At 47.0% G+C, this 23288-nt stretch overlaps 1 protein-coding gene across 13 annotated transcripts in view; it reads right to left on the reverse strand.

Annotated features, from left to right (window-relative positions):
* BCAS1 (brain enriched myelin associated protein 1) overlaps nucleotides 1–23288 on the reverse strand; it is a 100526-nt gene that overhangs the window by 15143 nt on the left and 62095 nt on the right. For 6 of the 13 annotated variants that reach the window (XM_061438002.1, XM_061438005.1, XM_061437996.1 and 3 more), the window contains 3 exons: nucleotides 18631–18795; nucleotides 7652–7693; nucleotides 491–664 (listed from right to left, as the gene is read on the reverse strand). In XM_061438002.1, the coding sequence (XP_061293986.1) occupies nucleotides 491–664; nucleotides 7652–7693; nucleotides 18631–18795 (381 nt within the window). The remainder of the gene's footprint in view (nucleotides 1–490; nucleotides 665–7651; nucleotides 7694–18630; nucleotides 18796–23288) is intronic. The other 7 variants (XM_061438004.1, XM_061437998.1, XM_061438001.1 and 4 more) reach the window with 3 other exon arrangements.

A 23288-nucleotide genomic window follows, 5' to 3' on the forward strand; every position in this document is an offset into this window, starting at 1 on the left:
CAGAACCGCTTGCCAAAAACAGAAGGAAACTTTTAAAAATAAATAAAATTAAAACTAAATAACACAATTTCCAGGTGGTTACTGTTGGCTGCCACGGCTCAGGAGCCTAGGCGACCTCTTCCTTTGTTGAGAAGGAAGTTAGCAGGGGTTAAGGGTTACTGGATGGCATCACTGACTCGATGGACGTGAGTCTGAGTGAACTCCGGGAGTTGGTGATGGACAGGGAGGCCTGGCGTGCTGCGATTCATGGGGTTGCAAAGAGTTGGACGTGACTGAGCGACCGAACTGAACTGAACTGAAGGGTTAAGGAAAATAAACAACGAGGAGACATTCTCTGTGATTGAATCAGCAGGATGAAAGGGATTTTTGGTGTTTAGTTGGTATTCCTTCCATGCTACCTAGAGCCCTGGCTGACCACCTGCCTTGGGCTCTTGGGTCTCAGAAGCTGGCACGGGCATCTCAGCCGCCCTGAACCGGAAGCAGAGCTTACCATCTGTCTGAGGAGCGCCATCAGGGAGGGCCTCGGGGCTTTGCGTTCTTCTCTCCCGGGTGCTTCTTCTGCCGGCTCGGGTGTGCGCTCTCCTTCTTCGCCGAGATCCACTGTTTGTAAGGCTGACTCTACTTCCTCAGACTTTACAGCCTCTACTGGTGACTCACACACCACCTGGATTGTTCGGCCAGGTGATAAGACAGTGGGGGAAAGAAACCATCCCCAGACATGCTTTATACAGTGGGTCCTGGCTGTCCCCGCACCCACATGGTTGCTGCAGTTTGGAGCCTGGAGCCCTTTCTACACGGGCACGTCGTCAGCAAGTACCCGCCGCACCACGTGCTCTCCAAAGACGGATTCAGAAGAGGCAAACGTCCTGCGCGGTGACGCCACACGCTCCGGCTGAGGACGCCCTTTTAGGAAAGGCGCGTCACCGCGCATTCGGTACCTTTGCACTCTATTAGACGCTATTAGACCCTATTAGATTTGGGCTCCCGTAGAGGAGAGTCACACTCGGCTTACGGGAAAATGGGGCGTCACCACTGGCTTGAGAGTCCGAAGCTGAGACGGTGGCAGGACGGTTCCCACCGCACAGCCTAGCTCCCCACGGCGGAGAGAAACCCCCCCTCGCGGAAAGGACGGCGGGACGCCCTCTCTTCCATGGCCTCGACTCCCTCAGTACCACTTCCCACTCCTCAGACGAGCCACTTGCTCCTGTTGCTTCACTGGAGTCCCTGCTCTCAGAAGCAGGGAGAACTCGGCAAAGGCACGCTAAGCCCCGCACGGTCCTCAGTGAGCTGTCTGAGCGGTTGCTGACGCGGGGCTGAGACAGGAGCCCTGCCCTTAGACAACTCACCTGAGCCCCGACTCCAGACCTGTCTGTCTGCATCGCCTCACTCCCTCTGCGCTGTGCTCGCTACACCTGGGGCGGCTTTTGTGTTTGCATTTGTCCTGGCAACAGGACATCTGGCCTGGAGAGAGTTTTATAGCTTCCTTTTTGTTTCCGCAGGCAGGGGTTGGCAAACTTCTACCAAATTCTTTCCAGAGTCTGCTTGGGGATGGCCCCTGAGCTAAGAATAGATTCTACATTTTTAAAGGGTTGGAAAAATTGTTTAAAAAGATGGAAAAATTGGCAACAGAAACCCTATGTAGCCAGCAAAATCTGAAACATTCACTATCTGGCCATTTCCACAAACGCTTGCCATCTCTGCCTCAGAGAGAAGTCTCTAGAGTCAATGACATCTCTGCGTTTGTTTTGGCTGGTACCAGACCCCTAGCCTCCTCCAAATTCTTTTCTTGCTGTTAGAGTTGAGGGGAGGGGAACAGAGTCATTTCCAGAAACACAGCATGATTGTGGAGAAAATATTTTCCTTTCTTCATGCAGAAAATATCACTGGTTTGTAAATAACCCAAATGATCTGAATTGAGAAGGACCCTTCATTCTATACTGTCAGTTGAAGCAAGAAGGCATCCATCAACAAACCAACATACACACATCCTAAAATACGGCAATTAAATCATAGCACTGTCTCCCCACGTTCCGTTTCTTAGGGTATTGACGAGTTCCAGCATTTCCCCTTCGTAATCTAAGATCTAGGTTGGGGAATTATAAAGTCAAAAGTCCCAGAATGCAAGGTAGGTGGCGTCAGCATGGACTGACCAGGCCTAAGACAAAAAAGGAGGGGACTGTGGCAAACAAAAGTAAGTTGTCCCATCAGAAGATGTGAAGAGGCTGAAAGTACTGCACTGGCCAACAAAGCATGTTTGTAATGAGGTTTCTGCTGCTGGGATGCTGAACTTTGACCCAGGCCTGTCTTTAGGAAACCAGGCATTGACTAGGGCCAACTAAGAGACTGGATTGGCGGTCAAGTGTGGTCCTGGATTTCTACATCCGGGACTGACTTAATTCAATTTCATTTCTGTAAAATAAATTCCAGCCGAAGAGTTGGCAGTCTGCTACAGTGACTGTGAGTGCGGCGTCCAGCGCCAGCCAGCCTGGGCCTAAATCCAGACTCTGCCCCTCCCAGGGGCTCTAAGCCAAGGTCCCCACTCAACGTCCCTGCACCTTGGTTTTCTCATTTCTTGATGGGGATAGTATGACACATCAGAAAGTTGTTTTGAGAATTACATCAGGCAACATATTTAAAGTTCTTAGAACTGTGCCTGACACACAGGAAGCATTCAGTTAATACCAGTGGTTGTCACTTTGAGAGTGTGGGCATGAATTATCTGGAATCGCCCACCATGCACGACTCCACTGTTTAGGAAAGATATCAACAACTATGTCTTATTATGTCAGATGCGCAAGGTATTTTTAATATGTTACCTCAGTAAAGGACTACTGAGTTACTCAAGCAAGCTCAGTCTAGTCTACAGATGAAGCATCTGAATGAGCGAATGACATACCAACAGGTAATTAGCCATTTCAATGAGGATGGAGCTGTTTACCAGTAACCAAATATCTAATAGTGTCTTAACAAATAACAGTATGGAACAGGACGTTATGGGGTTGGCTTGGTGGCTCCACAAAGTTTCTAAGAACCCGGGCTCTTGCTACCCTCCGACTCTGCCATTCTTGGCTTTCCACCCTTTTATTTGCTACCTTATGGGCATAAAGTAGCTGCCACAGCCTCAGGTATCACATCCTAAACCCAGTGTCCTAAGAAGGAAGGAAGGTCACAACCAAAAATTTTCTCCAAGTGAATTTCTGTATTTTGATCCTCTAACTCAGAGTACATCTCATTGGCCAAACGTAGGTCACATTCTTATCCCTAGATTAATTATTGCTGAAGAAAATGGGATTTGGTTTAGACAAATCACAACCAAATACTTGGGGCTGTGGTAGTGACCAAGCTTACCTAAGATCAAGGGGAAAAGGGTGCAGGAATGAGAAATGGCCGTTAGGTAGGTAATGAACAGAGACTAACTCACTGTCTGGGTTTAGAATTTTTGTGTGGTTGAACCAGCAAGTTACCTCTGTGTGTGTGTGTGTGTGTGTGTGTGTGTGTGTGTGTGTGGTGTAGGGACAAGAGGGCAATTACTCATATGATAAAATGACCGTATGGCAATAACTTTGTAAATCAACTTTGAGTGGCAATGGTTTCTTGCTGGGCCTTTCCAAATGTCAAGAGGTGTCACCTTATAAATCCTAGCCCACAGTCCATTCTTTGAAACACAACTGTTTCAATAGGGAAAAAAAAGAGACTTCTGGAGACTCTCATTAGCTTTGAAGTCAGGCCAAGAAGTTGGCTTGCAGCAGCCAAGGGGAAAAAAAAGATCCATTAACATCCAGTGTGGAAATCTAGAAGGATTTGAGCTAAGTGAGGATCTTATTTACATATACAGACATGAGAATTTGATTTTTATTTGGATAGTTTTCTGATTTCTTTCCAGGCCAGGGCTTTGGAAAAAATGCTATTCCTTATTCAGAATATATGACTGCCTCTGAACATTTTAACTGGGTGTGATGGGCATAGTGAAACCCAGATTTGCACTCTATTTTAGAATTAAATCTCTTTTGCTTGATTTCAACTGTCTTTCAGTTGCTAAGTCATGTCCAATGTTTTGCAACCCCATAGTCTGTAGCTCACCAGGCTTCTCTGTCCATAGGGTCATGTCCAGGCAGGCATACTGGTGTGGGTTGCCATTTCCTTCTGCACGGGATCTTCCCAGACCAGGGACTGAACCCTCATCATCTGCATTGGCAGGTGGATTCTTCACCACTGAGCTACCAGGGAGGCCCTTGGTTTCAGTAGGGCATGTTATATGTTGCAGGAAGATGGCTAGTGCAGTTCACACCGACAATACACATTTCAGCAAAACGCTTCACTTTTGCCTCTAATATTATACCATATTTACTCTTGAAATTTGGTTTATATAGTTTTTACTAGAGCTATGAGTTTCAGAAAGTGATTTATAGCAAAATAGGTTTCCTCCACTTAAACTTCACCTATGCCATGATAATATTGACAATTTTTATTTTAGAATTTTTTTAGATTCTTTCTGATTTGATTTATAACCTGTCATTTATAACCTGTTACTTGACCGCAAAGATATTGTAGTGATTTTACTTTTATATCCAACTCACAGCTGATACACAGCATAAGTGAAGGGGGAAAAAGGATTTTTGCTACTGAAAACCCCTGGGGCTGGGGCTTGGTTGTTACTGCAATACAACCCGGCCGATGCTGACTAATAAAGCATGCAAACCCATTTAAGTCAATGAAAAAGAACAAATTCCAGGCCATGTAGGGTTGCTGCTGGACGGGTCTCTCCTTTATTCTGCACTGACTGACGTGCTGTTGAAAATCTGAGAAAGTAGCCAGGCCAGAAGGCTAAGCCAAGGGAGAGCGTGAGGGCCAACAGATTTCACTTTCTTTTTCTCCAGGTAGAGCTGGGTGTTCTCTCACTTGCAACTGACAACTTCCTCACTAAGAAAAACAACCGAACTACCTGTTCCCCTGATGGCAGAGCTTCTTGGGAAGGAAAGCTCTTCTCCCCTCATGAGTTAGAACACGACCTCAGGTTAACCAGTGTTCCAGATGTTTTCAGATTATAATGAAAGGATTCAATATTCTCTGTAATTGGGATAAATAAAAACTTGCCCCTGATAGAACCAGAGGTTTATTCTATGAAAAGAGTTCATTGGTTTAAAAAACCTTACTTTTCTTTTCATGAAAAAATTTGAAATCACTCTGCTCTTTGATTTGGGCTGGTTGATAGGTCAGTTTGGGGAACTCATGGTAGAGATATTTTTTTAAAGTAAATTCAACCACATTTTAGCCATAAGAAGTTGCGAGTGAAAGGGCTCTTGTAATGTGGTTAACGACACCTATTTGTCCCGTTCTGAAAGTTTAGAGTACAGTCCATTGCTTTGACTACCACCACCTCTTTTGCTCAGGAGAAGGAAATTAAACTGATTAATTGTTTTTCATACATCTTCACTCCATGTAGACACTGAGTCAGCTGGGAGGTGTGTAATTTCCCAAGGAAGTAGAAACCCTGATCCCTGGGAAGCGCCCACTTCCTGGTGTTACACCGCATGTGCACTGACGTTCCTGCAGGGGGCGGTAGACTTCCTGCAAAAGGCCCTGAGCGGACTCCACTCTGCCCTCGCGGCAGCAGCCATAGGCTGGGCAAAGGAAGGAAGGTGTCCGTGTTCTAATAAAACTTTATCTATAAACGCTGAAATTTGAATTTTGTATAATCTTCATATATCACAAAATATTATTCTTCTTTTGATTTTTTTTCCCAACCATTCAAAATGTAAGACCCATTCTTTCTTAGCCTGTGGGTCACACAAACACAGGTGATGGGCTAGATTTGGCCCGTGAACTGCAGTTTGCCAACCCCTGAATTACTGAGTTCTTTTGTGTTTCAGGCATTATTCATGTAATTCTCACAAGAATAAGGATTCTTACAAGCGGTAAGTCATATTATTACGGCCATTTAAGAGATGAGGAAACTGAGGTCCGAAAGGTGGCACAGCCCTGGGGTGATGGGGCCAAGATCACAACGCACTTACCGTATTCTTTTCAACTAGTTGTCAATTAGGAGATGAAATGTGGAATCTTACAATGAGAACATTACGGGTAGGGCTAAGCAATTTAAAGCATTTTAAAATGCTTCTTTATTTTCTTGACAAAATATTTTGCGTTTGCTTGCATCTCGATCTGATTTTGTGTTATCTTTTGGTATCAATCATTTAACTCTAATTCATGTTATTTTTGTGTTCTAAATTTCACAGTAGAAAATAAGAAGCTTTATATTTGCCAGTTAGAGATCTGCTCTGCACTTGCATATGCAAGCTGCAAGAGACACGGGATTCCTCAGGATTCCTACACACAGGCATACAAAAAGACGTTCCACTTCAAAAAACATGGAACTTGGAAGCTAACAGATGCTTTGGATTTAACATGCAGCTTTTAAATTTAAAGTTCCTGGGAAGAAGACTCAAAGAGTTCCCCCTTGTAGGGTGCTGAAATGGAGAGTTAGATTCTCTAGAAAATAGCCAGTAATACTCATGAGAATTTTCTGGAGTTACAAGAGTCCTGAGGTTTACAAGCTAGTAAGTTTGGCTCCAAAAAGGGGGAGGGAGAAGGGGAAGAGAGGGAGAGAGAAGGAAGGAAGAAGGAAGACAGGAAGGAGGGAGGAAAGAGAAAGAAGCAACAACAGGACAAAGCAGATTCCAAAGCGCTCTCTCCCAGCAAGAATTACGACACAGCCATTCCAATTTTTACTCCACACCACAGACAACATTTCTGGACATATTTGGATTTCCGACTTCTGCTCAGTTCCAGCAATTAAATAAAAGTGAAAACACAAGCCCCGTCCATGGCAAGCAAACAAGAGACATCTCGGAAGAGCCAAACATATTTTGCTTTGGCAAAATGGTAACAATCAGTTTCTATCTTAAGGAGTTGTGAGCCCACTTTTAACATTTTTTCCAAAGACTGCACTTCTTTTAGAGCAGACAGCTGCTGCTTTGGGTCTGACACTCCCGAGGCCAATTTGTTCATCTCCCTGGAACATGTTTTGGAATGATACATTTGTGTGATGGCTTACACGGAGCCATCTTCTTAGACATGAATGCACTGTCTTGAAAGTCTTGACCATCACTCTTGGAAATTAAAGCCCCCAAAGAGAGTGAGGCTCAACTTGTGTCTGTCAAGTGTAGACCCATGGAGTCAGCTCTCCTGCCCGAGAGAATGTCTCACAGCATCTAGTGCAGCAGTATGCTCTGATGCCTGGGTACCTGTCCTGGGTACCACCCACGGTTAGTAGAGAATCTAGGTTGCCATGGAAATAAAAGCGAAAGAGCAATCCAAGTAAAATGAAGCAGAGGGTGCAGTATCATGTCCCTTAAGGAAGGAGCAAGATGTTCTTGGCTTGAGTAGACTCTTTCAGCCCCTAAATGGTAACAAATGCTAAATGCGTGCTCTGATTCTGCATTTTATCTGCATTGATTCAATGGGCATTACAACTATTGATCCAAAGTCATTCCCCCATAGTCACTAATCACGTGAAAGGGTGAAAGAGTCTACAGCGGATGAATCACACTTGGAGCAAGCGAGAACCCACAACCCCAGAGCTGACGTGCCCAGGGGTCCCTCATGCCAGATGTGAACATGGAATGATTCTGTCATTTCGTGTGTAACTTACATTCTCCTCTGCACCTGTGGGGACTGAATCCTCTTTAACTGACTAAAGGGAAGATAAAAACAAAAGCAAGAGTTAGGATGTTACCAAAACAGGGCCAACGGCTTTCTGGTGCCATTTTTGGGTACTGCTTGTGCACACCTTGTTCCAAGAAGAACTCAAACGAGGCTAATACAAATATAAACAGCGTAAATTAAAGGATGTATTTTAAAATGCAATGAAGGAACAATAAACATACAGACGCAGCCTGACTACAAATGGAGTGACGAGGGGATGCTACAGAAAACACAAACGGCGGCCTTGGCTGAGGGCCAGTTTTAATAACACGCGTGCCTTGACAGTTCCTGGTAGCTGTTGAAAAGAGGGACCTACGATCTGTCACACGAGATAGTCACTGTTGGGTAAGATGCATGAGCTGCTCCGGAAAATTCTGGTAATATGTCCAGAGCAATCCATCCCATGATCCTCTGAGAGGAATTAGGCGCTGATGTCATTAGCAGGGTCCTCAGCCTTATCCTGATGGTCGGGCGGTGGCCAGCATCTGAAGCTGCTTCTTACCAGCCTTCGATGTGGGCCAAGGTCATTGCGCCAAAGAACAATCTGGTTAAAATATTTCTATGGAAGGCCAGAGGGCTGGGGTCCAACATATTGAGCTTCAAACCCTGTTAATCCCTGCAGTAATTCTAGCATCTCAGTCCTGCCCCAGATAGGAGAGGTATTACCAAATTCTCTCCAAGGTCAATGTCACAATCATCCTATCGGTTTGACAAGCTCCAACCTGAGAGTTTGTCTTTGCGTACTGCTTGCAGTTGTTCTGACGCATTGAGGTGGGCGGGTGGTGGTTACAGGCCACTGCGAGACTCACTTGTCAGAGCTGGATTCTCTTCCCAGAAAAGTAAGCTTGAACAAAATATTTTACAAATAACTCCAGGGTGTTCATAGACCCTTGCATCTCTTCTCTTGGACGCCAGGGCAAGAACTCTTTCTATGTCGGTGTTTATTTATTGATTTCTCTTTGCCTTTGCTGGGTCTCTGTTGCTGCCCCCAGCTTCTCTCCAGTCGTGGCGAGCAGGGGCTGCTCTCGAGTTGTGGGGCCAGGACTTCTCACTGCGGTGGCTTCTCTTGTTGCGGATCGTGAGCTTCAGCAGCTGTGGGACGTGGGCTCAGAGGCTTGGCTCCTGGGCTCTAGATCACAGGCTCAACAGTTGAGACGCACGGGCTTAGTTGCTCCGAGGCATGTGAGATCTTCAGGGATTGAACCCCTGTCTCCTGCATTGGCAGGAGGATTCTTTACCACTGAGCCATCAAGGAAGCCCCATCTATGTCGATTTTGTCCCAAGCCCTGCCTTTATTTTTACCTAGAAAACATGCAGCGTGCAAGAGAGAAGGGACCTGACATTTACAAACATATCCTCTTTATCTGGCGCTTTGTAAACATCATCTGACTTAAAGCAGTCCCAAGCGGTCAGTATGCTGATCTTCACTTACACAGCAAGAAACAAAGTACGGAGAGCTGGAGTCACTTGTTTAGAAGATAAAACTAGAAAATGATGGAAATGGTTCCAGAAGCCAGTTTTTCCCCCTGTCATGATGATTTGAAGGATCAGACATTTTTTGGTAACTGTGTGAGCTTCTCTTCTACCACAGCTTTCTCTCTAGATGAGATCTTCAGATTTGACCACTAATTTCTACTTATCTTCTTCTCACACTGAAGCTTACCTGAGCACAGACAAATATCCCTAAAATGGATTGTGGGTTTTCTGGAAGCTTCTGATTGTTGGAAAATCATAGAACATTCAGAAGCAATTGCAAGTAGTGTAGCTGTCTTGGAACCACACCCCTTCTTCCCGAGACCACTCGGGTACTGTTTAATCCTATGGAAAGGCAAAGAATTATATGATATTTTAAGCAGACTGCCTTAAAGCTGACCCACAAAAGTTTCAAGAGTCAACATACTGTGCACACTGAGCTGAAAAAACCCTCCCACCACTTGAGAACGGCCCTGCTGGCTTTCCAGGCGCTCTCTGCTGTGCGAGGGGGTGGAAGGAGACTGGTTTGTGCGCTGGGATCCTGTGTTGGGAAAGTTCTTGGCCGTTGACGGCTCACTGTTTTCCAGAGGAAGCTGAAAGCTGAGTGCAGGTGAGGCTGAGATGCGAAGGGACGCCTCCAGACAGCGAGGCTTTCGTCATCTTCATCACGGCTCCGCTCCTCCCGATCCTGCTAATGTTTCGGGAGTTGGCGTTGTAAGTATCGTCTGTTCCTAAAGATATGGCTGTCTCCTACTTTAAAGCTATACTACCCAGGAAAACACTCCTTATGTTGGGAATTAGTCCAGTGGACCATTTCTCAAAGTAATCTGCATACTGTTTTCACAATTCTTGACCTGTCCATGTACCATCTATATTTACTTGATATTTTTCTTTAAGTTGACTATCTTTTCATTTAAACAAATGTATTTAAAAAGAAAACAGCTTAACATGAACATCATATGAACGTCCTCCCCGTAACCAGAAGAACGTATTAAAACCACTGCAATGTGTAACGGTGCTCATCAAATTCTAATTATTTTTAAGTCTTTGTTAAAAAGAGAGATCATCAAGTGTAAACGCAGTTTAAAAATGCTTCTTAATACCAAGAAGAGATCTTATAATTAATGTCACCAGAGGAAATGGAGTAGAATGGAAAGAAGATAACTTTGCATCCCATGATGGATTAAATGTTTAGAGTTGTCTCCCGGAGCCATTCAAAACCATCTTGCACTCTCCATTTGCACACTGGCTTACGGGCATAACCTTAAAGATGGGGAAAGTTGAAATATCCGGTTAGAAGGACCCCAAATCGGGTAATGAGACACGAGGGTCTTGTTGCCCTTTAGGGTTTGACACACGTACGGCAACCTGCTCAGAACCCAAGTCCTGAGCGTCTTGGACGGTGGGGTCAGGTTCAAATTCACTGCTGCAGCTGTGCAGCCTCGGGCAAGTCAACCGCGTCTCTCTGAACCTCAGTTCACACACCAAAAGTGGGCGATTATACGGTTGTTCTGAGGAAACACACAATAAAGCCTGTGAAGGGAGAGTCATGCCCGAGGCAGAGCTGAGACTCATCTGCGTCTGCGGGCTGGGGTCCGGCCACAGGGCAGCTCCTCCCAGTGCAGATGTCGGGACCTTCCTTTCCGCGGGTGAAGGAGATGCCACGAGGTGCATGTAGGGCGGTAAGAACAACTCGAACTATGTTGCAATGAGGGTTCAGGTGTGTGCAGTCTTTTCTAGAAGTCAGGGGGTACGGGAGGAGCAGAAATAAAAATTTTCAGAAATGGGAAGAGAACTCATCTGTGGAAGTAAGGACTCTGGGGGAGCCAGCGTCCTGCAGGAGTAGTTTTGGGGAGGACGCCGGTGGTTGGAGAGCCCCTTACCCAACCCAGCTCAGCTGCCCTCGAGCTGGGTGTGCCCTGGGGAGAAGCAGGCTGCATGGGTGCCAAGGGTCTCTCTCTTCCCTGAGCAGCTGCTCCTGGAGCTGAGCTTCACACAGAGAGTTTTCTCCACTGCCTCTCGAGTGGCAGGGGGGCGGCGGCAGGCTCCGAGGACATCAGCAAAGCATCGGGTCAGTTGGCGTGGACCTTCTCCTTGGTGGCTTTGGGGGCAGTGGTGCGGTTAGTGAGTGATCACCAGGAGGAGCACAGAAGAGGCCTCAGCTGAGTCATGATCACCTTTCTTACAGTCCTAGAACTATCTGAATGGGTGAGTAGGCGTGCGGATTTACGTGCTTCAGTGTGTGGAAATGGCTGGTGTGACGGTGAGGTGTGTGAGGCGCCTAGCACAGCGCTTGCACAGAGTATGCGCTCAATGAATGGAAGGGATTTTTGCACATGCTGGGGAGAAGTGGCATCATCTCAGCCTGTCTGACCTACTTAAGGCTTTTCTTAGGGAACCCCCTACATGGTTGATGGGAATGTATACTGGTTACTGGCGCAGCCATTATGGCAGATAGTGCGGAGCTCCCTCAAAAACTAAAAACAGGGTTGCTGTATGATCCAGGAATCCCGCTCCTGGGCATATATGCAGACAAAATTCTAATTCAAAAGCATACGTGCACCCTATATTCACAGAAGCAGTATTCACAATAGTCCAGACGTGGAAGAAATCTAAATGTCCATCAACAGACGAATGGATAAAGAAGATGCAGTACACACACACACACATCCATGCTGAAATGCCACTCAGTCATAAAAAGAATGAAATACCGCCATGTGCAACAAGATAGATGGACCTAGAGATGAGCGACTAAGTGAGGGAGGCAGACGAGGATAAACATCACATGATATGACTTACACGTGGAGATGACCACACTAAGTGAAGGAGGCAGACGAGGATAAACATCACATGACGTCACTCACACGTGGAGATGACCACACTAAGTGAAGGGAGTCACTTGATAACATCACATGACGTCACTTACACGTGGAATCTGAATATGACACAAACGAACTTGTCAGTGAAACAGACAGACTCACAGACACAGAGAACAGTCTGTGGTCGCCGAGAGCGAAGAGGGGTGGGGAGGGACGGAGAAGAAGTTTGGGATTAGCAGACGGAAACGATCACACAGAGAACAGACAAGCAATGAGGTCCTACCGTATAGCACAGGGGACTATGTTCTATGTCCTGTGATGAACTGTACCAGAAAAGAATACGATACAGAATGTATAACGTGAAAGTGAAAATGTTAGTCGCTCAGCTGCGTCCAGCTCCTTGCAACCCACGGACTATAGCCCACCAGGCTCCTTGGTCCATGGGATTCTCCAGGCAAGAATACTGGGGTGGGCTGCATTCCCTTCCCCAGGGGATCTTTCTGACCCAGGGATTGAACCTGGGTCTTCCACATTGTAGGCAGATTCTTTACCATCTGAGCCACCAAGGACTTTGCCATTTAGCAGAAATTAACTTTAATAAAATACATTTAAAAAAACGTTTCTTGATTAATATCATGTTGCTTTTAAAACTCCCTTGTATCTGGTCCAGACACATGGTTGTTCCTGAATCCCTTTGGAAGAGACATTTCTAACACTGCTCTTGGGTTATACTAAGTTCTGGCGCTGGAATGGGTAACCGGATGGCGTGGCTCTGTTAAAATATGTGACGACCTGCTCCCATCAGGACGGTGGCACATTGAACTGCATTAAACAAAAAGCCCAGGACATCCTAACTTCCGCCCCTCGTGCCAGTATTTTGAGATCCTTATTGCTTATATTTTAGATTGCATTAATGAGCCCATCCAGCTCATAAACTTGATCAATGTGCTTCACAGTTTATTGACCAAGTTGCAAATAAAAACTCTGAATAAACAGGCCTGAGGCCAGATCCAGACGCCGCCCCAAAGACAGCTTCTTGCGTGTGGTTCTCATCCTCTAATAAACATTCTTTGTCGGCCTGCTTCTCCCCATCTTGTGAACATGCCTCAGATGCAACTCTACAGAACTGGAGAAAAATAGTAATACTAACAAAGATAATAATAAAACCCCACATTATTGGGCTATGTGTTAGGCAGCAGGCTAATATATATTTTTTTACATTAGTATTCCATGTCAGTTTGCAAAGCGGACACAGACCCCTTGTAATTTATAGGTCTCTGTTCCAATACCCATTAAACTGTAGCTTTTATTCTAAAACCGTGCCTCCCTTTGAAGTTTGAGGTGTGTCTCTAATTCTCCTTCAAAGCTGACATCCCGGAGCTCACATTTAATGTATATCTGTTACCAGCATGGTTTCCGTGCTGAATACACGATGACAAAGTCATCCAACAACTTCTGCTTTTTCTCCTCCTCTTTCCCACATGGCAAAAGCCCACGAGCTGAGCACGCAGCAGGACCAGATTCCAATTCATCATTTCCATTGCCAGGGAGTACGCTCTGGTGGCTAATCTTTGAGGAAGAGGAGAGACGACTAACTCTTCCACATTGGGAATAGGTGCGGGGAGGGAATTCAGATAGGAAGGAGAATCGGAGGGCACCACAACTCACTTCAAAAGGAAAGAAGACAGAATGATTCTAGAATGGAAGGTTGATCTTGGCACAGCAGGATTGTCAAGTCCCTCAGTCAGAGGAACACGATAAGGTGTGGCAAGCACACACACTGAGGATGGGATTCTCATTCAAACCTCAAAACCAGAAACGCTTCAATCCTCTTCAACCAACTGGACATCTGGCTGTTATCTAGTGAGTTTAAAGTTGTCCAGCTTTGTTAACAACGACAAATACCCAGTTTGAAATCTAAAGGATCTGGTTTGGACATTTATATTGCTGAGAATACCGATCTAAATGGCACATGTACTTCTCATATAAACTCGATTTACAAGAGCACCTCTCCTTTAAAGGGCAGTGCAGTTCTTAAAGGAATGTTTCTTTAAAATGCTGTCACATGGCAGCCCTTCAGCCAGCAGACACCCTGTTGCTACCGGGTCTTCCAGAAGCACCAGCTGGATCATGTGGCAGCTGCTCTGCGTTCACTGACTTCACCGTGGATCTTAAGGAAGACCTTTTCTATCAGGTCTGAACGCTTAAGCCCGTCGTTCAAGTGCTCCCATAGTTATCCAGATACCTGGCCAGCCTTTTCCTGGTTTACTTACGTATTTTGTGGCTGCACCATAAATAAACTGGCTGCTCCCTCGTCTAAGCACCCGCGGCACTGGTAACCTGCGCTCCACGGATTAATGTCAGACTCCACACTTGACTATTTGGGAACGAAGCTGTCACTCCTCAAATGCCAGCCACTTTGTACCCATTTTCCGACTCCTCTCCCAGGTCATGAAAGGTAGGTATCACTTCCTATTTTCAGAGTTGAGGAAAGTGAGGCTTAGAGGGTTTAAATTCTTTGCTCACATTCAAATAGACAGTCACTGTCAGAGCTGAGATTTGATTATGTGTCTCTTTGGCTTCAGAGCTCACATTGTTTTTCTACTTCATCATTTGTCTCCCCCAAAGGAAAGTAGGAAAAGAGCCATTTTGAAGATACTCCAAATAAATGCATCATTTACCAACCGCATAGGCACGCACACACACAGGCGTGCATGTGTTCAGACATACGCTGTCTCTCCCAGTGGATTTCAGTCTCTCCATGGCAGCAGATGAGCCTGACGTTCCCTTAGCACCTCACGTGCTGTGGGCTCCAGAAGCTGCACTTGGATATTTAGATTGTAACCAGCGATGTCCTACTTGAAGAAATGAGAGGAGCACTGTTCACTGAGCACTTACTACGTCTCAGATGCTCTCCGTGTAAATGACGGCCTCTCGTAACAACAGCATGAGACAGACATGGTCCGTATACTACAGGTAAGAAAATAAACGCTCGGAGGGGCCAAATCATTTGCCTAAAGTTACAGAACCCCATCTTTCTGATTCTGGCTGTTATGCCAACTTGCCATCCCCAAGGTTTTTTAAGATCAGCTATTCTGATCTTTTCACTCAACAAATGAGGAAAAAGAAACCCAAACAGAGTAAGTAACTTTTGCGAGGTCACAGAGCAAATGGTATCCCAATTACTCTGAAAGGGTGCAGTTAGTCCACATAACTGGGCTTAAACATCTTTTTGGCAAGCATAACAAAATGTGAAATTAATTTTCTCAAAGGTTATTGTTGTTTATAATAAGAACTACTTTCGCAATCAAGACTATAAATCAAAATAATGTATAATTTCATATTGACAGCCTGTAGGGGAAAACTTCATTTCTGATGTTCCTAATTGCAGACTCAGAGACTTCGAAATTTGTTTATTTAAGAGCTTCTCAATTAAAAGAAAGCGAGCTTAGAGTTAGTGAAAATATCAGAATTTTCTAGTGTTTCTCTTTGCTCTCAAAAATTTTACAAGAATGGTTTTATAACCAAATCTTATTCTAATTTAAAAAAGACAAAGACTGCCATTTTGCTTCCTAGAAGAAATAAGCTCCTCCAAGAGAATGGAAGCTGCTAGAGGGCAGCGATCTGTTCCCTGATATTTTTTCAGTGCCTAGGACCTGCACACACACACACACACACACACACACACACACATTAAAAAAAAATACTTAGCACAAACAGAGTGATTAAAACTGCTGTGGGATGAGTGAACCTCCCCCTCACTTCCATACAGATCTGTTTTCTCTGCATGCAAGAAGACAAGACAGGATTAGAGGTGACTGGTTTTCAGTTTCTCTTAACTTCATTGTTTGTGTGACCTCCTAGAGAAATAAAGCAGACGCTGGTGAAAGAACCAGCGAGACTAAAATAAGTGAGTACCTGAGCACCAAGTGCTCCTGACTTCTATTTTCAACAGGAAGAGCCGAAATTTCAAAGAGGAACTGACACATCTGTCATAGATGCTGATGATCAGGAAAGATAAAGCACGGGAGGTTTTTACATTTAGAAGCTTCCCCAGACTGGCTGGCACAGAGAGATGTCACAGTGGCCTGACTCACGCCGCACCCCTCCGAGCACGTGTGCGAGACGCAGGCGCCTCGGCCGCTGCTGTGTGACCCACAGGGCAGGGGTTTCACCCACGTTCCTTAGTCCTCACTCATTTCCATGACACGGGACTATTACTGTCTGCATTTCACAGATGAGGAAGCCGAGGCTCATGGAGGTGGACCGGGACTCAGAGTCTGATCTGACTCCAGATTTCAACCTGTACGTCAGTGCTCCTCAAACTTCCAATGTTTGCCAACCTCCTGTGTAGTTTCAGCCACATTGCACGTACCCTGTGGGGCTTCCCTGGTGGCTCAGCGGTAAAGAAGCTGCCTCCCAGGGCAGGAGATGCAGGTTCGATCCCTGGGTCTGGGAAGATCCCCTGGAGGAGGAAATGGCATCCCACTCCTGTATTCTTCCCTGGGAAATCTCACGGACAGAGGAGCCTGGCGGGCTACAGTCCCCTGGGTCACAAGAGTCGGACACGACTGAGCTACTGAACAACGCCCCACCGGTGGCAGCTGTGGCCGAGAGCGGCTCCCGTCTCCCTGTGCGCGGGGCAGCCTCTGAGTGTCACGACTTCAGTGCCCACGACCTCTGCACTCCCCCGCTGCTCCTTGGCGGTGACCGAGTGCAGAGCGCTGGGAGCCTGACACAGGACCCCCTGTGCGAGCTCTGCTTGGGCCCCGCTCAGCAGCACCCCCAGCCAGAGGCCCTCGTGCCGCTCTGCCCCTCCCAGGCCCCGTAGCCTTTCCCCTCCCACACCTCCCCATGCCCTTTATCCTCCACAGTGGTTTTCCTCCAAGAGATATTCTACACATCAGCTCTGTCTTCATGTCAGCCTCCTGGGGGGACCCCAGTTTACCACTGTTTACTCAGCACTGTTAGCTGTTCAGTCGCTAAGTCATGTCCATCTCTGTGACCCCACGGACTGCAGCACGCCAGGCCTCCCTGTCCGTCACCATCTCCCGGAGCTTGCTCAAACTCATGTCCATCAAGTCGGTGATGCCATCCAACCATCTCATCCTCTGTTATCCCCTTCTCCTCCTGCCTTCAATCTTTCCCAGCATCAGGGTTTTTCTTTCCAGAGTTGGCTCTTCCCATCAGGTGGCCAAAGTATTGGAGCTTCAGCATCAGTCCTTCCAAATAATATTCAGGGTTGATTTCCTTATTAGCATTAGTACCATTATCTACATAACTGTTTCCTTGGATAACTTTTTTTCCCCCAGCTGCAGCCCGTGGCACGTGGGATCTTTATTCCCTGACCAGGTATTGAACCCTCACCCCTGCAACTGGAAGTGCAGAGTCTTAACCGCTGGGCGCCAGAGAGGGCCCCCTCCTTGGATTACTTTTTTAAACTAAATACATGTAACCTCACCTTGAGAAAAATATATGTTAAATCTTGAGCTTATTTAATGTGCTAGTTTTATTTTCCTAATACATTTTGAATAACACATACGATTATTGAAGTAAAAATGTTTGAATATGAGCCACTTAAATCTATCCCTTGCCACCAGTATATGGATGTAACTTACTTGGAAACTGTTCCCTTCATTATAGTGCTAATAAAATATTTTGTTAAAGAAAAAAAAGAGAGAAATGGATGAGGAAGGAGAATTAGGATGGATCTGCCAAGTGACATCGCCCAAGGTTTTCATTAAGTATTAGTGCTTGTGTTCCAGGAAGAACCCAGAAGGGAGATTTCTGTGCAATGGAAAATAAACAGGAAAAGGTTTCAGAAATCCTGCTGGATTCTGGACAGGAGAAGAAACCGAACATCCGCGGCATCTGTGTCTACCGCCTTCCTGGCACCGTGCACCAAGACGCACGGATGTGCCGCTGGAATTGCTCAATTGGCGCTACCAGCTCTATTTTACACTCCCCCTCCCCTGACTTCTTGCTCGTCTTTGGCCACATTTAAAGCAGGCAAGAGGTCTAAACACGTGTGGCAGCTGAGGTTTGCTCGGCAGGAGGATCATGGAATAGCTCTCAGTGTCAGTCAGCGTGCCCACCTTGCTTCTTCGCTCGGCACCTTCACTCTACAGGGAAAACTCAGCGGTTTGCGTGTTCCCCTCACATGGCGCGCTGTGTGCTGCCCTGGTGGTGAACTGGTTGACGGCTGTGGTTCTCCACCAGGAGAGCGAGGTCTCAGGGCTGCTGCCGCCGAGCCTCTGCGGCTGGGGGAGGAGGGACAGAGCAGCCCGAGGCGGTCCACAGCGCCAGGGTGGGAGGAACCCGAGGACCCCCCCGCCGTGTAGAAAGCAGACGACTCATGGGACACCACCGCCCTCTGTCCTGAACCAGAGTAATTCCACAAAGGAAAATTCCACTTGTTCATTTCCTTTCTTTCCCACAAAACACATGCTTGCAACACAACAGACATTGCATTTTTCTCACGGGGTGAGTTACAAGTCTTCAGCTCAGTGGTGAGTTGAGTCAGCTTGAAGAAGAAACTCCATGCATCATTGAATACCGTGGCTGGCCCACCAGAAACCATTTCTCAAGTCATCCTGGCCCCAGGGACTCTCCAAATCTGGAGACTAGGACTTACCTTTTTCCAGAACAGTTTGCCCAGAGGCAGAGAGCTGGGGCCCCCTTTTTCCTTGGCTGTTTCAGTGGGTGTAGAATTCTTGGCGGCCCCCTGGGGCTCCTGGAGCGTAACGTTGGCTTTGTCTGACTTGAGGTTGGCTGAAGGGGCGGCTGACTTTTCCTCGCCCTATAAAAGTCACAAAAAATGTTAATCATCGCAGGATTTCAAAAGCGAAAGGGCTCTTCTTTACACATGTGGGCTGAGATTATGCATGTTAAGTTTTCCTTTTACAACTTTCTATATTTTCCAAATATACTGTGTGGTTGTGGATTTATGTTAAAATCTTGGGAGAAGTCCAGATACTTCTTTTGCAAAAATATATAGAAGCATTATGTATCATATTTATGTAAGGAACACATTAGGGCTCAAGGTGACAGAAAGGGGCACTTGGCTGTTAGAACGTTAGTTTGTGCTGAGGCCATGGGTCTTCTTTAGACTGTGGTCTCCACAGAAAAGTGTTCTGAACGTGCATCTCCAACACACTCGTGTTTGTTAACATGATAAAGATGTACTGTTTTACTGATCCAAAATCTGCAATCAAAGATGGGTTCTAATACATCTGCTTTAGAAGAGAAGGGCTGACGATCTGCTCTCACTCTGCCTGAGAGGTCACTGCAGTCAGTGGCTCCCAACCTCGTGGGCCCCACGCACTGGTTCGTGGAAGACAATTTTCCCGTAGACCGGGGTTGAGGGAAGGGTTTTGGGATGGTTCCGGTGCGTTACATTTACTCTGTGCTTCATTTCTATTGTTATTATATTGTGATATATGATGAAATAATTATACAGCTCGCTTGTTACTCACTCACAGGGTTTTGATATGAGTCTGCAAGTAACTGATCTGTTGCGGTCGCTGCACAGCCAGACCTCTCTGTTAAGGATCGTGGATATCTGCAGCTGCTCCGCTGGCTCAGCTCCCTGGCTCAGCCCCTCCTCAGGCCATCGGGCATTAGGCTCTCTCTCACAAGGAGCACCCCACCTGGACCCTCGCGGGCTCGGTTCACAGCAGGGCTCTAGCTTTCATGCGAGTCTCGTGCCGCTGCTGAGCTGAGAAGAGGCAGAGCTCAGGCAGCTGTGCATGCGACGGGAGCCGCTGTAAGTACAGGTGAAGCTTCACTCGCCCGCCGCCGCCCACCTCCTGTTGTGTGGCTCGGTTCTTAACAGGGCACGGACGGGTCCCGGCCCTCGGCCTGGCGGCTAGGGACCCCTGACTACGGGGATCTGCAGTCTACAGAGATCTAAAGATCTAACATCTCTAGACTTTGCGTGAGGCACTCGGGACAGAGGTTTGGGTCTGACGAGCCATCCACAAGCCCCACGTCTCCACTTGTAGACGCAGCCTCCTCGTCTAAAGTAGATGCGGGTGAGTGGACGGACACTGGCACGAAGCGCACACGCCGCTCACTCAGGCTGGGCCCCCTGCCTCCTCGTCTCCCCAGCCCTCCTCCTCCTCCCCGCACTCTGAGCAGCCAGGCCGAGCAGCGCGGGGCCATCGGTCCTCCTCGGCGACTGCGCTGCTCCTCCCAGGCTCTCGCCGGGCAGGGGAGGAGCTGGGAGACCTGCAGTCTCTCTGGGTCTCTACACAAGTGAGCGCCGTGTGGAAAATTCTAACACTGGGCTCGTCTGGCCTAACCTCGTCATCTTACGTGTCTCCATTTTAACGATCCTTGGTCCAGGGACTCGTGACACAGCCCTTTAAATCCCCAGGGATGTCGGATCTTTGACTACATTTTCTGATTAAAAGGGAAAAAAAGTCTGAGAGTGAAAACAGTGTGGAAACACTCAAACCTTTCAGAGTATTTCTGATGTTGGAAAGAGTCTTAGAGGCCGTCTAGCCCCATGCCTGAATTTTCACGAAGGGGGACACTGAGGTCTGTGACCCGCCGACACTAGCCAGGGGCACAGCCTGGCCTCAGACCCGGACTCTCCTCTCCGACCTGGCGCTCTCCCTACACTGCACATTACCTCTCTGAAGGAAGCTCACGGATCACTGAACTTTACTGTCTGATGCAAGACACAGTATCTTCTGTGCTGACTTTTTTGATACTAAAAGGGAATCATTTACGGAGCAGATTCTACATTTGAATCAGGAGCTAAAGGGCCAATGTATAGACATGACTTCTGTGACAGGTGATCCTGGAATAATCCCAGTTCCATTTAAAAATGTATAAAACCGCATAATGCTGGGGTTTAAAATAACCTCTGCCTTGTATCAACAGCGCGATCAAACTGGTTGGGTTCTGCATTTATGCATGTTCCTAACGGTCTGGGACACTTGGTGCTGTTTTAACTCTAAATGGCAATTAAATTAAAGAGGACTGGTTGAAGGGGAAGTGCCCTCCACCAACTAGCTTGCTGTCTTTTTCAGAAAATAGGAGGGAGGTATGATGATGTATGCATTTACTTGTGAAAAATGCGATCAACTGCCTTCCATGACCTGTGACGGATACTGAGTGCTGGGGTGACGCGTTCTCATAAAGAGACAGAGACACCAAACAAATAATTCCACAGGCGAACGCAAATTCCAGCTATGATAAGTGCTCCAGGGTAGAGCGGAGGATTTGGTGCTAAAAAAAAGGAGGGGGTGCTAAACTAGATCTACCATGACAGTCAGGAAGGCTTGACAGAGGAAGGAGACTGTGCTGTGATCTGAAGGGCAACTAGAAGTTAACTGGGGGAGAGGGGAAGAGGCCCCTGGCCCAGGGAATGGCGTATGCCCAGAGCCCTCAGCAAGCGCCAGAGGCCAGGACAGAAGCAGGAACAGCAGGAGTGGCCGGGCGCGGTCCCCAACATCAGCTTCACTTCTGCTCTCCCAGGAAAATCCCCATTTGCTCAAGGGGTCCGTTTTAGACCAGGAATCTGGGCTGGGGGCGGGGCTGACCTCACTCCCATCTCTTAGCAAGCACTGTTCTTGGCTTAAGTAAGTCATCGGTCCTGCTCACGTCATTACAGGAAATGCTCCATTACTCACTGGGTCCCACACTGTTTTCATTTAAATTCTGCTGCTTTGCTTCCTCTCCTGAGAGGCTGTGTTACCAGCTCAGGGCTGTCCCTTCACAGGTGCTCAGCCTGCTCAGTCAAAGCTGCATGGGAGTTACAAGAAGAAGCTTGGTTCTGGAGTTCTAGCCTTCCACCAGGGCAGGTCCAGTTGCCAAGCCCACAAGACACCTCTGGTTTGGCTGGTTTTGCCTCCTCCCCTCAGCCTCCTGTCTTCCTCAGCCCCTTGAAGAGGGGACTATGGTCCTAGGGAACTGGGCAAAGAGACGTCTACCTTTTAACTCTGATGTAACAGCGATAGAAGGCACCAGTGCCCAGCACCACTGTAAGCCACTGAATGTTGTAACAACGGTCTGATGAGGACGGAATGAATGACTGTGTCCATACAAGTGGTAAAGAATCCGCTTGCTGATGTGGGAGACACAGGAGACGCAGGTTCGATCCCTGAGTCAGGAAGATCCCCTGGAAAAGGAAATGGCAACCCACTCCAATATTCTTGCCTGGGAAATTCCATGGACAGAGGAGGCTGGGGGGCTACAGTCCATAGGGCTGCAACAGCTGGGCGTGACTAAGCAATGAGCACGCATGCGTTACAGTTAGGGAAGTTTTGGTCCCGGCTGGTTAAACAAGGTGCTTGCAATTCCACTGATAAGGGGACAGAGTTGACTTCTGAATCCAGGGTGGGTGATACTCAAACCTGGACATTCAGTCCCGTGTCTCCTGCATTGTAGACAGGTTCTTTACCACTGAGCCACCAGGGAAGCTCATAAGAGGTGCATAGAAATATAACTAATGTATTGATGCAATTGTTGACTATGCGTCTCTCTGGCCAGAATGAGCTCTGTGAAGGTACGAGCTGTTATGTCTTTGTCATCATTACATCCCTATATCCCATTAGATCCTGTGTGTGGCTCAAAACGGGTATTAAATAAATACCAAATTAATTGATGATGGAGACCACAGGGAGAGACCCACGCAGGATGCTGCCGTGTCGTGTTTCTGCCCATCCACCCCCTCGTGCAGGGCTGTGGACTCACAGATTGCCATGAGTCGTCCTCTCCCTGCCTACACACCTCCTTGCTTCCCAGAGAAGCGTTCCAAATGGTGTTCTGCCAGCATCAACTGAATTCATACTCTTTGTTTGTGTTACGGTGGAGACTATGCAAGTTCTATCCATGTTTTTTGGAGAAAATCTCCTGAGTAGGGTTGCCAGATTTAGCAAATAACAGTGAGACCACAGGATGTCCTGTTAAATCTGAATTTCAGATCAACAAAGGACAATTTTTTTGCCTAAGGATGTCCCAAATATTGCCTGGGACATACTTATTTTTATACTAAAAAATTAGTTGCCATTTATATGAAACTGAGTTGAACTGGGTACCTGTTATTTATCTGACAAACCTACCCGTGAAAGTCTAGTGTATTAGAATTGGAGGTTGCGTATCAGAGGATCTTACCTTCCTCCGCAGTAAGTTTTCATCTTCTTTTCACATTTGGGTGTGGAAGAGGGGAAGTGTTAGTAAGATGTAAACACTGTACCAAGAACCAAAAAACAATGAATGTGTGGCAGAAGCTTATGAATCCCGTGAGGTAGCTGCTGATATTTTACTGTCTAACCCACAGAG

This window comes from Bos javanicus, chromosome 13, assembly GCF_032452875.1.
Source record: "Bos javanicus breed banteng chromosome 13, ARS-OSU_banteng_1.0, whole genome shotgun sequence".
NCBI classification, from domain to species: domain Eukaryota; kingdom Metazoa; phylum Chordata; class Mammalia; order Artiodactyla; family Bovidae; genus Bos; species Bos javanicus.